Source organism: Cebus imitator, unplaced genomic scaffold, assembly GCF_001604975.1.
Source record: "Cebus imitator isolate Cc_AM_T3 unplaced genomic scaffold, Cebus_imitator-1.0 Scaffold20, whole genome shotgun sequence".
Taxonomy (NCBI): domain Eukaryota; kingdom Metazoa; phylum Chordata; class Mammalia; order Primates; family Cebidae; genus Cebus; species Cebus imitator.
Window position 1 is genome coordinate 2,491,442 of NW_016107335.1, and position 15,637 is coordinate 2,507,078.

The 15,637-nt window shown below is 45.9% G+C and overlaps 1 protein-coding gene and 1 pseudogene across 3 annotated transcripts in view; one reads left to right on the plus strand and one right to left on the minus strand.

Annotated features, from left to right (window-relative positions):
* The first annotated feature begins 2,292 nt into the window (after positions 1 to 2,292).
* On the plus strand, positions 2,293 to 3,986 carry LOC108296613 (annotated as a pseudogene).
* A 53-nt stretch (positions 3,987 to 4,039) lies between these two features.
* Positions 4,040 to 15,637, minus strand: part of RNF32 (ring finger protein 32) — a 41,993-nt gene continuing 30,395 nt past the window's right edge. For all 3 annotated transcript variants that reach the window (XM_017519551.2, XM_037735366.1, XM_017519541.2), the window contains exons 8-9: positions 6,086 to 6,253; positions 4,040 to 5,366 (exon numbers count right to left, since the gene is read on the minus strand). In XM_017519551.2, coding sequence (XP_017375040.1) covers positions 5,130 to 5,366; positions 6,086 to 6,253 — 405 coding nt within the window. In that variant the 3' untranslated portion in view covers positions 4,040 to 5,129. The remainder of the gene's footprint in view (positions 5,367 to 6,085; positions 6,254 to 15,637) is intronic.

The following is a 15,637-nucleotide window of genomic DNA, read 5'->3' on the forward strand; positions in this document are numbered from 1 at the left end:
TGGAGTTTTTTTCTTTTTTTGGCTTTTGAATATTGTTTAGATAAAAATTATTGCTACAAATACCACTGAAGCAAAAGTACTGTGTGTGCAGATTACTTGTGTAGTGTAGAAAATGTAGTCTCAGTAGAAATTCCTAAAACTCACAAATACAGATTAAAAAATTTCCAGACTTGTGACTGATCCATATGTCTTGAAAGAGTATTAGGCAATAAACTTCCCTTTTCAAAGAGAAATTATTTAACTTCCAATTCTGTGTTCTTTAATTAGGAACAGTTTTTTTCAAGGGTAAATATGATCAAATAGAAACTTCAGACAAAACCTCATTATTCTCAGATATGACTTTGGTGTTCTGCTGTAACTTCTAAAGGTGCTCCAGAAGTCAAGTTCATGGGCGTGGATTGTGAACAGCAGGGCGGCCCTGTGTGAGTGGCTGTGGAGGACGGAGTGAGTAGAAGAATCTGAGTGAGTGTGAGGAGCGGGGAGTCATGTGGGCTATGAATCTGCGAACGGAAGTTTGATCAGTTACTGGAACCATTTTACAGCTGTTGTAACGTCTTCTCCTTTCCTTTGAAAAGCTGTTATGAATGAATGGTGCCGCCTGCAAACCCTGACTCGAGAACCAAGTGTATGTGATGCTGCCGTAGCTGGGTACTGACTCTGCAGCTTTTCTTTATAGCATCTCGAAGTCATCGCAGTTGTTCTGTGTGGACTCCACAGCAGAGTTAGAGGACGAAATGGCAAGTGGATGTTGTCTTCCTCCTCCCCGTTCACTTCCTCCCTGCTGCCTTGCTTTGCTTCAGTCTCAAGATGATTCACCTTTTCTTTTCTTTTTGTCTTGACTGTGGAGTCTCATCAGAGACTTCGAAGTGGGCGTGGTGAGAGGGGCCTGGGGTGTGGTGGAGGGGCAAGTGCTCTGTCCTCCCACAGTCGCCCTCAGGACTGCCTTGTGAAGTGGAAAATGCACAGCTGCATTTGACAGATAAGGAGCGCCACTCAGAAAGCTGCAGACGTTTGCAGGCAATGGTGGGCAGATGAACTGGCCAGTACAATCACAGTCCCATTTTTTTTAGGTTTTAAACCTTTATTTTAGGTTTTCAGTTTCTTTTTCATTCATGTACCTTACGATTATATTACTTGGTTTATAAAGATTCATGACAGGTATACTCATTCTAGATTATAACCTTTGTTGTTAACAAATGCCTCCAGTCCCACAGTTCTGTAAGAATTCTCTGTCTAGACTTGGTACTGATTTAATGATTTTCCCTGACACACAACATGCTGAGCTCCTGATGAAGTGGATTTAAAGGCATAAAGGGATGTGTGAGAAGGCTCGAGAAGTGGCTGCATCTTGCAAGGGGACTATCAGACAGGTGGGTTCCAGCCTGTTGAGGGAGGAATGGCCACATTCCATAGGGACTGCTTTAGCGGGCCGGGAAGCCGCCGTGAGAGCTGCAGGCCAGGCTCCCTGCCTCCAAGTCCTCCCATGAATTCATGGGTCAGTGCCCCCATTTTCATAGAAGAGCCCTGACGAGGCTGTGGTGTGATTGTATAAAAGCTTGCATTGTTTCATGACTTGACCTGACAATGTGTCATTATCTCCAAATTGTTCAGAGAAGCAGCTGCTTCATTCAGGTCCGTTTTATCATTCTGTGGTTGCAACATGGTCTCCTGAGCCAGCGATGGGCGTGCCATTCCATGGCCACTTTTTAGTAAGAAAATTACCTGATTTTCTGTTAACTGCCACAAGATGCTCCGTACCACTCCTCAGTACTTACAGGGTTTTCACTGCCCTCATCCTCAGTGAAGTTAGATGACCATTCCCGCCTCACCCCACCGATTTTCCTGAGTATCTGCTGCCTACAACTAACACTCATTCCTGCATCAGCAAAATACTGCACTTGGCTGCAAAGAAAAGAAGTGGACTCTGCCAGCATAAACAGGAAAGGTGTTTCCGGGAGTGTATGGGATGGCTCACGGATATGGAGAAAGCCCAGGAAGAGGTGTTGGGCACAGCCCTAGGCACGACCTTTCCTGGGCTCTTCCCATCACTCAGTGATCCGCGTGGGACTCTCTGTCCAGATCCAGAGTTTGAGGTCGCGGAATTGGACTGCCCAGCCTCTGACACCTGCTGTGCTCTGCCTGTCACAGTATGGGGAGAGAAATGTCAGCTTGTGGAAAATTGAGGTTCAGTGATTCAGTTTCCCTCTGCTATCTTACGATAAAAGTGCTCGCTCATTGTTTAAAGCATTCTCCAAACTAGTCTCCACATTTTGTGATGGTATACGTCACTAAAAAGTGTTAGAGTGCCCAGTCGGTGCCGCACCCCACCCTGCAGCCGTGGCCGCCTACAAGCTGGTGCTGACGGGCACGGCGAGAGCGCATAACCTGGAGAACCACTTCAGTGGCTGGTGCGCCGCCGACCTGAGCCCGGCAGGCCACAAGGAGGCGAAGCGCGGCGGGCAGGTGCTGCGAGATGCTGGCTGTGAGTTTGACATCTGCTTCACCTCAGTGCAGAAGAGAGCGATCCGGACCCTCTGGACAGTGCTGGGTGCCATGGATCAGATGTGGCTGCCAGTAGTGAGGACTTGGCGCCTCAGTGAGTGGCACTGTGGGGGGGTCTAACCGGTCTCAATAAAGCAGAAACTGCTGCCAAGCATGGTGAGGCCCAGGCGAAGATCTGGAGGCGCTCCTGTTATGTCCCATCACCTCCGATGGAGCCCGACCATCCTTTCTACAGCAACATCAGTGAGGATCGGAGGTATGCAGACCTCACAGATATCAGCCACCCTCCTGTGAGAGTCTGAAGGACACGATTGCTAGAGCTCTGCCCGTCTGGAATGAAGCAATAGTTCCCCAGATCAAGGAGGGGAAATGGGTACTGATTGCAACCCATGGCAACAGCCTCTGGGGCATTGTCAAGCATCTGGAGGGTCTCTCTGAAGAGGTTATCATGGAGCTGAACCTGCCAACCAGTATTCCAATTGTCTATGAATTGGACAAGAACTTGAAACTCGTCAAGCCCATGCAGTTCCTGGGGGATGAGGAGACCGTGTGTAAAGCCATGGAAGCTGTGGCTGCCCAGGAGAAGACCAAGAAGTGAAGGCCAGCGGGCAGGCTGCTGTCCGCAGGAGCACCCTCCCTGCCTGTTGCACCCCTCTACCCCTCCCTCCTGCACATGTCACGCTGACCACATCTGTAGACATCTTGAGTTGTAGCTGCAGATGGGGACTGGTGGCTCCCATTTTCATTTTAGCCAGTTTGTCTCCTGTACCCACTCCCTTCACACATTCTAGTCAGAATTGCACTTCTAGGGCACAGGTTCTCAGTCCAAGCTGTAGAAAGGCTCCCCTCAGCCAAGAGAGTTGAAAGGTAGTGATGGGCTTTTGCAAGTGCTTTGTTTACTAAGGACTTGAAGGGAGGAACACACTAAGTCGTGACCAATGAAGAGAAGCAAGAGGGCCTGCCTGCCCCCAGGAGCCAGTGCTCTGCTCGTTGGCAGTCAGGCCACTGCCTGGGGGCTCTAGTCATTCCAGCGGCAGATGAATGTAACCTGCATGGTGCTGTGACAGCTGTTTCCTCCCTGACCCCAGGGAAGCTGGCTCTAGAAGGTTGGGATAAATCCTGAATTTAGTTTAGGTGTTACGTTTACTTTTATATAAAAAAAGAAAGTATAGTATATATAAATAGTACAAAACAATAATCCTTTTGGGGTTTCTTGTGGCGGTTGAAATAGTACCCCATATGGTCATCAGAAAATAAGCCATTCCTCATACCAATATGGGATCAGCTCCTTGACCTCTGAGGGGCAGGAGTGCTTCCTGCTGTGTGTTTCCGAGTCCCCCCACACCTTGTTTTGTGGCAGTGAAATGCCTCTTGGTCCTGTCCAAGAGTCGCACTGATTTCTGAATCACGTTCTAGTTGCTTGGCTCTGCCGCATGGGTCCGGTGTTCCTTTGAGCATAACTGTACTAAATCCTTTCTCCAGATCAGTATAATAAAGCAGTGATGTGCAATAAAAAAATGTTAGAGCGCATCCCAATATATGCATATTTACTCATAAATTGTACATACCTATGTAGTTTTATGTGTAAATCACAAAACATATCAGAGTACTTTTTCTAAGTGATGAGGTGATGGAAATTTTCCTGTTTCTTCACACATTAGACGGCGGATTCTTCTGAGCCTGTGCCGTGTGTGCACCTGGCTGGCTTTTTCCTCTGGGGCTCACCCTGCTGTTTCCTTCCCCTTGTAGTTACCTGTGGTTGGAGCGATGTGCGCCACTTCCAAGAATGGCCTGGAAAATCCCCCTCCTCCTCCTCCACCGGCCGTGAGAGGATTCACTAGGGGACTCTGGGGCAAAGGAGCCTTCATGTCACAAGACAAAAGGAGCCACGGTCACCATGGCAGACCCTCAGCCTCACCCCATGGCTGACATGGGGTGGACACCTCAGAAATCACATTTGTCTTCGGCGAGCCACTGAGATTTGGGGTTTTATCTGTTACTCGGCTAGGGGCAACCTAACTGATGAGACTGTAATTGGTTACTGTAAATAACCAAGCTCCCAGTAATTGTAAACCAGCGACAAAAACAACTCTTAGTCAAAAAGCTTCACTTTTTTAAAATGTATGAACTAAAACAGTCTTTATTGCTCTAAGACATTAAAATTTCTGTTTTTTGATGTTGAATGCCACTGAATATTTTTATATTTTACTACACAAATATAGCAATTATTACAAAACAAATATTAGGAATGGCAAAGGCTTTAAGATACTTAAAATATTAACGGAAACATTTGGAACTTAAGAAACATGTTTAGTTTCCTAGCTTGTCAGATACTAGTTATATCCTAACCTCCATCCTTAAAAGTAGGCAAGCCCATTTTTCGCACCGTTCATTTATTTCAAGTGACTAAACCCATGAATTTGAAATTTACTTTTTAGAGACAAAAGACTAAAATTAGAAGGACTGTCAGCTTTTAAAATATACTTAGATTTCCTACAACTACCAATAGCTTATTTCTCTGGGGAACAGATTACATTGTAGTACTTAAAACAGAACCCATGCAGTTCATCCAAAATTGTGGTCAACTTTTTTTCCTCAGAATTCTCTTACTTTCCCTGAATATGAATTCAACATTCAAGAATTTTCTTCTGGTAGCAGGAGCGGCAGAGAGGACAGGCATGGAAAGGAGGCCCATCTCCTACGGAGAACTCCTCTAACGCGAGCAGACAGGCGTGGTGGAACACGTGTGAGCAGGACAGGAGTGCTGTCTCTCGGGAACGCTGGCCTGTGCCCACGCACTGACTGCTGGCAGGGGACAGAGGGGCCAGGCAGATGGAGCAGTCGCGGGCCTCCCGGCGCAGAGCCTGCAGCACACGGGACAGGAGGCGGCCACGCAGGTTAGTTTAGCTCAAAGTTTAGCAGAAAGTTACTCAAACTGAAATGAGAACCGTGTGTCCTAAGACGTGTGTCTTCTAAACATGCAGAAGTTTGATTCCGTGTTAATCACATGAATTTTATAATACACTCTGTTACTCCTGGGAGCCGTGGAGTGAGATAATAGTAACCCACCTGTGATATGCAATTTTAAAACAAAAATACTTCCTAAAATGCTGAACATTGATAATATATAGTTCCTTTTAATTAAGTAATCAAGAGGACTGTTTTTCAAAACACTTGACTAACTACTGAACTTTTCCAAATTTCCTAATTTTATAACTTTTAAAGTAAGCTTTCCCCACCTTGGCTTTTGGGTCATCTCAAGGTCGTTTTTGGCTGGAACTTTCCGGAAACCTTTGGGAAGGTGATGTGTTCCCTTTGGTGTTTTCACAGTTCACAAAACAGCATCATCCAACAAGAACTTCCAGAATTTCAAACCGAAGGGACCTTGGCCATCACCCTAAAGCCCATGACGAAGGTCCTGCCACAGGTGCAGGCAGGTGCAGCCAGGGCAGAGGCTACCCCGGGCCTGACACTCTTGGGCTCCCCAAAATGAGTCCTTGCCCTCCCCTGACATGCAGCTCCCCACAGACTCTGGGGCTGCAGCTGAGTCGGCTGGTTGGCCGGGCTGCCAGCCCAAGCCTACCTGTTCGTGGATTTTTTCCCATTCCTCTTCTGTGATCTCATGGCTACATTTTTCTTCCAACTGCTGAAGAACACTTCGATTTACTGCCAAGCAGTGATCGATTTCTGCAAAGAGCTCTTCGATGTTGGTGTTGTATGAGCACAGGATGCGGTGACTGATTTCTGTGAACTGAGGGCAGAGGGAGAGGGGTGAGCTCACACCCAAGCTTGGCGTTCTTGAGCCTGACCATCTGTTTTGCTAACCTTCCTCATCTGTGTCTTTGGATAATACTTTTTAGGGAAATAGACATGTTGTTATTTTACTTCACTATAAATCCAGATCATCTATCTGGACAGATTACTACAAGAACCCCGATCTGATGGAGTTTGGAATGCACTACCCCAAAATGTGGCACCTTGGCACACTGAGTATTTTAAGGAAAAAACATTCCTTCCCGAAGGAATTTGAGAAATGACAGCCGCAGGAGGGACCTCTCTCCCATCCCCAAAGTGGGTCACAGGACTCTCCTTTGAGAGGCGCCCTCATCTCTGAAGACAGAGGCAGCCAGGAGGCGGCTACGTGCACACGCCTTGCTGCGGTTCCCCACCAACCCCCGACCCTCCTCGCCTGCTCCCCATGACCTCCATCTTCATCCAACCTGGAGTAGGAAGCGCTCAGGCCTCACTCCCCTTGTCCCGTCACGCCTACCCACAGCCTCCCCTTCTTCATTCAACCTAGTGTAGAAAGTGCCCGGGCCTCACTGTCTCTTCAGGGCTCTGCTGCCTTAGGAAGGCTTCCGTGTCACACGGGACTTACTAAGTAAATCTGTGTACTTTTCTCTCGTTAAGCTGAAGAATTTAGGAGGGTAGGGGAAAAGCGTGTATTTGTTTCCCTCCCCGGCTGTTTACTTGTCGTGAGCCTCAAACATTAGCAGGAGTACATTTGAAATGAAAAGTTGAGAGAAAAATTCCAATTTTGCAGGATGGGCTCTGTCCAACAGAAACATACTGTGGGCTACATAAGTAATGTAAAAATTTCTGGGAGTTACATGAAGTTTTCTAAAAGGTGAAATTAATATTTTATTTGACCCAACATATCCAAAATATTATCACTTCAACATTTATTAATTGAATACAGTCTTTCGGGTTTTTGGCATTTTTTGCTTTGTTTTGTGGGGACAGCATCTCGCTCTGTCACCCAGACTGGAGTGCAGTGATGCCATCAGCGCTCACTCAGCCTCGGCCTCCCGGGCTCAAGCGGTCATACACTCCAAAGGTCTGAGTCATGACAGGACAGCCACCTGCGTCACCTGAGGCACAGAGAGGTAGCTCCTTCAGGGCCACCCCAGCAGCTCCTTCTTAGGAAATGTGAAGACGGAGGTAAAGTGAGGGAGAATAAGTTGTGTAAAGGCTGTGACCGTGGCGGCTCTGAGCCGTGCTTCCTGCCCGCTTGCCTGTCCTTTCAAGTGCAGAGCTGTGGCTCATCCAGAGATGGCATCTCCCATTCCCCCGTGCCCAGTGGGGCCACGTGAACCAGTTCTTCCAGATGGACATGGCTTGTGTGTCTTCTGGGTGCTCTCCAGGCGCAGGAGGTGGCCTGGACAGAGGGAGACAGTTCCTGAGCCCCCAGGCTGGCATGTTGCCTGCAAGCCAGGACACCTGAACTGCCATATGAGACCGAAGCTCCGACTTTCAGTCACTAAGTGTCCTGACTTAGCCATTACATCTGCTTCATGGAATTGGGATTGAAGCACAAAGGAGAAGGATGAAATGAACAAGGCCTGGGGAGGGGGCGGATCTCGCACATTTAGATGTGTGATGGAGAAAATGCATTTTGGACGGTACCTGACTGCTCAGGTTTCAAGCATTCTAGTCTCCTGGAGATCTGATGTTCACTTTTTCTTTTATTAATGTGGAGCCACCTGGCAGAATGTCGTGTGTATTTAAGTCACCAGACTTCAGAACATGCCTTCGAGGACACAGAGTTCTCTTCCAATTCTCTCCTTTCTGCAGAAAGATCCTGAGACAGCGCGGGGTTGAGTGCTGTGGAGACTGAACTGCCTTTGTCCCAGGGATGTTAGAAGAATGAGTATTGGCTTCAAGGATGAGAGGTCGTTTTTCAGTAAAGAACATTCTGTGAACACAGCAGGCGGTCCACAAGGGTTGGGGTTTGAATGAAGTGGGTGGCTGAGGATCTTCCAGGCACCTGTGTTTTGGGATTAGCCGTACTTGGAAGCCTGGTGGAAGCTGCTTTTCTATTTATGAGTCAAATTCTCTTTCACTCTGAATGTAATTATAATTGCCAAGCAGCTGTATCTGAATTTATGGTCTTCAATTGGTAATGTTTCCTAAGGCTTTAATTTTAATTTTCTTTGTTCCTTGGCCTTGCAAATATCTAATAATATCTAAATAAATTATTGAAAGTAGAAGATTTCTCTATATTTCATAAAAGGAAAAATTACTTGGAAACATACAGTTACCTCCAATTGATACCTTATAATTCAGGTTTTCTATAAATTGTGTGTGTGTGTTTTTTTTTTTTTTTTTTTAAGTGTGAGATACTTTCCACATTCTGCCTGAAAAGCAAGCTCTTTTCTTCCTCCAAAATTATACCTCAGGAAAAGGTCACATTCTAATCCACACCTTATGAAGTGTTTCAAGTTATGAGGTATGTTCTGAGATTAGTTTTGAACATAAAAATACTATTTGGAACGGCTGATCGATTGAATGAAATGATCAATATGATCCAGCTGTTTATTCTTAAACGGGGGCCCAGACCCGCAGCCTCAGCTCCTGGGAATTTGTGAGAAAAGCAGAGCTTCAGGCCTCGCCCCAGGCCTGCGGAAGCCACAGTCTGGGGGGATGCCTGCAATCTGTGTTTTACAAGCCCTCCAGGTGATTCTGAGGCCCAATCAGATTTAAGAACGACAGTCAGAGAAGTTACCCATGACATTTTTTTAAACATGCAAAGTTATTTAACACAGCATTAGTTATCATTCCTGGAGGTATCACCTCCCAGCTCCAAGCAGTGGGTATCACTGTGAGCAAGCTTTCAGAAGCCACTTGAGAGAGGAACAGAATAAGTGTGCAAGCCACATATAAATACATGTGTGTATTTATATGCATTTGTGTTAATGTATCACCTGTGTGTGCATATGATCTGTTACACGTGAGTGTATCTCTCGCTACAAGACACCTGGAAGAGTCCCAACTGTCCTGATGTTCTATGAATGAGTTACTGGTGGCTCAAGATAAACTTCCAAAGACAGCATCATTAGGACTTTTTAAAGTACATTTTCCTTCAAACACTTGAGATAGAAATAGAGCTCATACGCTCTGAACAGCTGTTGGGTGACTCATAAGTGGCCCTGTTGATGACAGAGACCCTGAGGTCCAATTCTGATGTCACCTACAGGCCGCCTCCTGCCTTGGTCACTATGGCATACAGGTCCTATCTCCTTCATTAGAACGTCAGTTCCTGGGGCTGGGAGTGTGTGCTTAACACGGATAATACCGTCCAGTGTTTTATTTTGTTTGTTTTTGTTTTTGAGCTGGAGTCTCGCTCTGTCACCCAGGCTGGAGTGCAATGGTGCCATCTCGGCTCACTGCAACCTCTGCCTCCCGGGTTCAAGCGATTCTCCTGCCTCTACCTCCTGAGTAGGATTACAGGTGTGTGCCACCATGCCTGGCAAATTTTTGTATTTTTAGTAGAGACAGGGTTTTACCATGTTGGTCAGGCTGGTTTCGAACTCTTGACCACATGATCGGCCCACCTCTGCCTCCCAAAGTGCTGGGATTACAGGTGTGAGCCATCGGCCCCGCACCATCCAGTGTTTCTAAAGGGTTTTGCATCTGTCATTATGTCCCACCTTTAAACCCTCTCGAGAGCTCAGCACATGCACTGACCACAGTAGGCACGTACTGAAAAAAACAGACTTGTCAATTTTGCATATATACCAAATAAATCTCAGTGAGGGTGGCCCTTCACACTTACTGCTCCAGTCTTAATGGTAACTGGTAATATAGCAAGAAAGAAAGTAACTGCTTAGGATATGTGAATATAAGAAGAATCTCAAAGGAATTCCATACGCATATGTTTGATCCTGCAGAGAAAACCTAGCATGGCAGGTGCAAATATTCCTTTGCTCACATTCCACAAGTTTTTATATGTACTTTCGCTATTAATTCTAAGTTTTTTTCTAATTTCCATTTAATTTTGTCTTTGGTTAATGGGTTATTTAGAACTGTTTATTAATTTTCAAACGTGGGAAATATTTCTAGTTTTTAAAAAATTGTATTTCTAGCCTCAGCTGCACTGTGGTCAGGGAACATACTCAACATGATTTAAGTTTCTGAAAGTACATGGACATAAAGACGCTAACACGAGATACTGGGATGACTGGTGGGGGACGCTGGGGCTGAAAAACTAACTTTTGGGTACTGTGCTCATGACCTCGGTGACAGGATCATCTGTACCCCAAATGTCAGTGTCCTGCAATACACCTAGTAGCAAACTTGCACAGGCACCCCGAGTATAAAAGCTGACATTATAAAACATAAATGTTTTAACCTGTGATGAAATGGTCGATTTTTGTAATGATGTATTTGTACTTTGAAAGAATATATGTGCTATAGTTTCTGGGTGTGGTGTTCTACACCCTTATCTCTAATAATGCCTTTGCTTTAAAATCTCTTTTGTAAGGTATCAGTACATCAGCTTTCTTCTGTAAGGAGTTTACTTTTTGTGCATATTATAGTATGTATAATATGTTATGCGTACACTATTCTTACGTGTTCGGGCATCTCTTCTGAGTAACATGTACGTAAGTGACTGACTGCAGGAGCACTCGCTCCGCTTTGTTCTGTTACTGTGCACCATCCTGCTCTGTGTCCTCCATCTGCCCTGCCATTGGCTTAATTTCTGCTCTTCTTTCCAATTAAAATTTTCTATTCATCCTCTTTACTACTTCGAGGGTTAACACTGTTAAGGTCTAAATTGGAATTTTTATCCCTTGAACCAACACAAGGATCTTAGCGTACTTCTTAATTTTCCTCTCCTGCTTTATGTTATTTTTGTCATCAGCGCTCTCTTTTTTAACATGTGAGACATCATTATTCTTGTTTGGTGGAGTCAGTGTCTATTAGATTCACTCACATTTTTCCACTGACATCTCAGATTCCCATCCGGGGCCATTTTCCTTCTTCATGCAGTGCAGCCTTTAGAACTTCCTTTACTGAAGGCCTTCTAGAGGCACACTATTTTGTCGGACTGGTTTTCTTTGGCCTCTGTTCTTGAATGTTCTTTTCATTTGGTTCATATAGAAGCCTAGGCTGACATGGAGGATGTCATCCTGCCTTCTGCTGTTCCCACCGGGAAATCTGCACGGTCCCAGGATGGCTCTTCTGCCGTAGTCTATCCTTGCTCCTGGCCCCTTCCGCGATGACTCAGTGCCTCATGTTCTGAGGTTCACTCGACGCTTAAACAAAGGCATATTGGGGTCCTTGGGCTTCGTAAACCTGCGGGTTGTATCTTCTTCAGGTCTGGAAATTCTTAGCCTTCGCTGCTTTAAGCCTTTGCCTCTGTCCCACGTGTTCTCTTTTCCCTTCGAACTCTGACGACATGGAACCCTGTGCCACACCCCTTCCTAGGCAAGTCACTTCCCTGGAACCACTTTCCCAGAGGCTGCGAGATGCAGGGCCCACTTGCAGACCTGACTCCTCAGTGAGCTGAAGGCAGGGCTGGGTAGAATGTGTGCGTATCAAGAGGCAAAGTGAAAACAGCAGAGCCAGCATGCTTAGCATCCAGCTCTTCCAGTAAGAATGAAATGTGTGTGTGCACTAGGAGGCTGGAAATACGAACTCTGCACTTTTGGTGATCCCAGGTATGAATTAAGTGCTCTTATATTTACACTTAAAACTGATATCCTGGTATAAAGATGCATTGTGAAAATCATTAAAAATTTAAATATGTCTTTACTTAGAATAACATTAAGTAAACAGCAGATAAAAAGCACCACACGCGCACTGGAGAGGCCACAGAAGTACATCTTTCCATGTTCACTACTTCCATGGCACTTTCCCATGCTTGCTTTCTTTTAAACGGGGATCTGTGTTTTCATTTGCATGGCCCTGGGCCGTGACTGCCTGCTTTCCTGACACCCGGAAGGGTCTCCAAGCCCCGCGTGCTGCAGCCCCAACTGCATGTCTCATCTGGTTATTTTGGGCCTCCCTTCCAAGGGCACACCCTGTGGAGGCTCCTAGGGAGCCCCCTGTGCTAGAGGGGCCGAGTCATGGCCCCTTCTCCCTGGGAGTGCCCAGCCCCACCCTCTTCACGCTCTTTGGTCTCATCCCAGGGGCTGATCTCGCACCCCCCAGGGCTCTGAGGGCAGTTTCCAGTTTTCACGTGGCCATGGGCCTCCCTCTTGAAAATGGCCTCTCTGCTCAACACCCAGCTCAGGGCCTCACAGGGGTCTGGGTCCTGGAGGGGTCACCTGTGCCCAATAGCTCACATCCTGCCAGCCTGCCCCCCCACACACCAAGCTGCACTGCCCTCTGCCTGGACAGAGGTTCCAGGGAATGGCACAGACCCTCCATTCCGGTTCAGGGTGCATCTCCTCAAACATCTCCAGCTTATTTAAAACATTTCACCCTCCACTTCACTCCCCTTCCTCTCTTTGTATTTTTCTTTTCTTTTTTTGAGACAGAGTTTTACTTCTGCAGCCCAGGCTGGAGTGCAATGGCATGATCTCGGCTCACTGCGACCTCTGCCTCCTGGGTTCAAGTGATTTTCCTGCCTCAGCCTCCCAAGTAGCTGGGATTAGAGGCATGCACCACCACACCCAGCTAATTTTGTATTTTTAGTAGTGATGGTGTTTCTCCATGTTGGCCAGGCTGGTCTTGAACTCCCAACCTCAGGTGATCCGCCCACCTTGGCCTCCCAAAGTGCTGGGATTACAGGCATGAACGACTGTATCGGCCCTCTCTGTCTCTTCCTGGCACTTACTACTTCTTGAAATTTTTAACAAAATATTTTACTTATTGTCTCTCCCCAGCTCCATGCAGGAAGGGTGCGCCGCAGCAGGCAGGAACCACCTGAGCGGCCTCCACATGCACCTGGACAGGCGTGCGGGTTGGGTGCTCACACCTGGGTCCTCGCACCTGCGTCTGTCCAGAGGTGCTGGTCAGCGCCCCCTTTACAATGAAGTCTTGCAGAGAGCACAACTCCAAGTGTGGGTCCGTGGAGGCAGTTCACATTGACTTTGAATGCAGTTAGGTCTCATTTATATTTTAATATCCGTTCACCCTGCATAACCAAATATCATTTTTACACTTAACAATTCATTACTTTTTTCTTCCTTGAGAGAAATTATAGCATTTCTTCAATGAGAAAAACAATTCCCTTTATATGTAATGGTGTGTAAAGACTATTAACATGCATTTTATCAATCTAAAGTAAATAATTTTAACTTAAATTTACCACTTACAGGATCCGCATGGTGAATGACAATTTCTAAAGGGGCTGGGGTGAAAAGAGTTGGGAAATTGCTGAGCTGCCTTAGAACAGGCACTGTGCTAGCCCGAAGGTCTGGATGACAAACACTGGTGCCTTGAACAAAGAGCTCCCGAGAGAGCAGGAAAAGCCCCACCGAGGAAGGAATGTGGGCTGCTGTGGCACAGGACGCAGGGAGACGCGGGGTGAGGAGGGAGGGTAGATTGCCAGCCTTCTTGGGAAATCAACTAGGAGAGGCTCTGGGCAGATGCAGCCGGTGGGGTGGGGTGGGGACACGGAGCAGAGGACGCAGGGTGGGAAGACTGGCAGGTGCAAGTCCCTGGAGCCCGGCTCCACCCGCATCCTCTCACAGCCTCTGTCCTGTGTGAATCTTATGGTCAGGCCAAACTTGTTGACTCATTTCAGTGAATCACTGTTAAATTTTTCTGTTTCCTTGACTGCACATGAATGACTAGTGGGATACATGTGTCCCGTGTACCTGGGCTGGAGGTGACCTCTCTCTTCTGAACTCTCACAGGGCACTGCTGCCCCTTTCATTCCACACGTCAGCTGCCCAATGTTAGCTTTTTCCTGTGTGCATTGCTTATCTCCTTGAATGAGTACCTTCGATTCAGGGAAGCACCAATTCATCTTGGTAAGGCCTTTAGCATTCAAGAAATTTTGACTTTAGGTTTGCAATCGATTAGAAATGAGGCCAAATATATGTCTCAAATGTACATTTTCCAAAGGAGTGCAGCAGAAATCCTTTTTTGGGGGGACTGAGAAAGAACACTGCCTACCTAAAATGATTTTGAAGTAACTTCCAGTGTCAAAATTCAATAAAGCATCAACCTTTAGCTTGTAATCATAACATTGCCAGGAGCCTATTAATAAATATAGTGAAAGTCCTTCCACAGACATTTATGACAAATTTTAAAAAGTGAACTGGGATGAATATTCTTACAGCTTTGAGTATTCAAAAGTTAGCAAGACTGGTCCTTTTAAAAGTCAAATCAATGTTTATTTACTGACTAATAATTGTAGTTAATTCAAAGTAATATCCTGCAGGTAGCTACTGTTAAATATTTTTAACTGTTGATTCGTCTGTGTGCAGTGTTCTTTAACCCTTTCTTCACGCCCTCACTTTTTATATGGTCAGATGACCTCCGTAACTGAAAGGGCAAGAACTGTCAAAAAAGGAAATGACAACTGACTTCTCGTTTTTAAACTAATGGTTAATATTATGAATTCTACAGAAACAGAGAAAATACTTAAACATTTTCAATTTTACGAAGAAGCAACATCTTAATGTATTTTTCCTTTTAAGCCTCATATTTCAAATACTTGATAAGTAAGATTTAGAGTTATTGATATGTAAAACAATTACTGGTCATTTACAAGTAACGAGCCAGCTAAACATTTTAAAAAATACACTAACAAAAGCCCAGGTGAACTCTGTCTACCCAGGAGGGCTTTCTAAGTGATCCATCTTGATGTCAGCAAATTGCTTACTAATGTGTTGACTTATGGCCGCCCTCAAAAGCAAAATGAAAAGCCTGGAATTTACAGCATATCAATGAATCAGTTGATAAGCTTTTACTGGTTTAATATCCTTCCAGTCCTGCTGCTTGGAGCCACTTCAAGTTAGCAACAGAATGTTTGCCATCTCTATGTGATAAAGGAAGTCAAACGACTAAGCAAACTTTAAGACCATTATGCTGTTTGGTGAGATGGAAATGAAAAAAGTCCGAGAAATCTCATGCTGGAGGGTGTGGGAGCCGGCAGCCCCTCAAGCCGCTGCCTCTGACAAATCACTCACCCCACTTTCTAAACAATGTCCAGGACTTTTAGCTGGGGTGGAGATACTATAATGCACTTGAACAGTTTTAATTGCAGCAATAAAAGACCCTAGCTCAATCATATGACATGTGCTAGCAGAATTTCCAGATAAGGATCAAAGGCAGGCCGGCCCAGCCGCTGCGTTCTGGGCAACACTGTGGACTTTCTGTACACACCGGTGCTAGGTATCGGCAGGGCAGCTTGCGTGACCTTTTCAGGCCCCTTTCATCTGCGTTCCTCAAAACC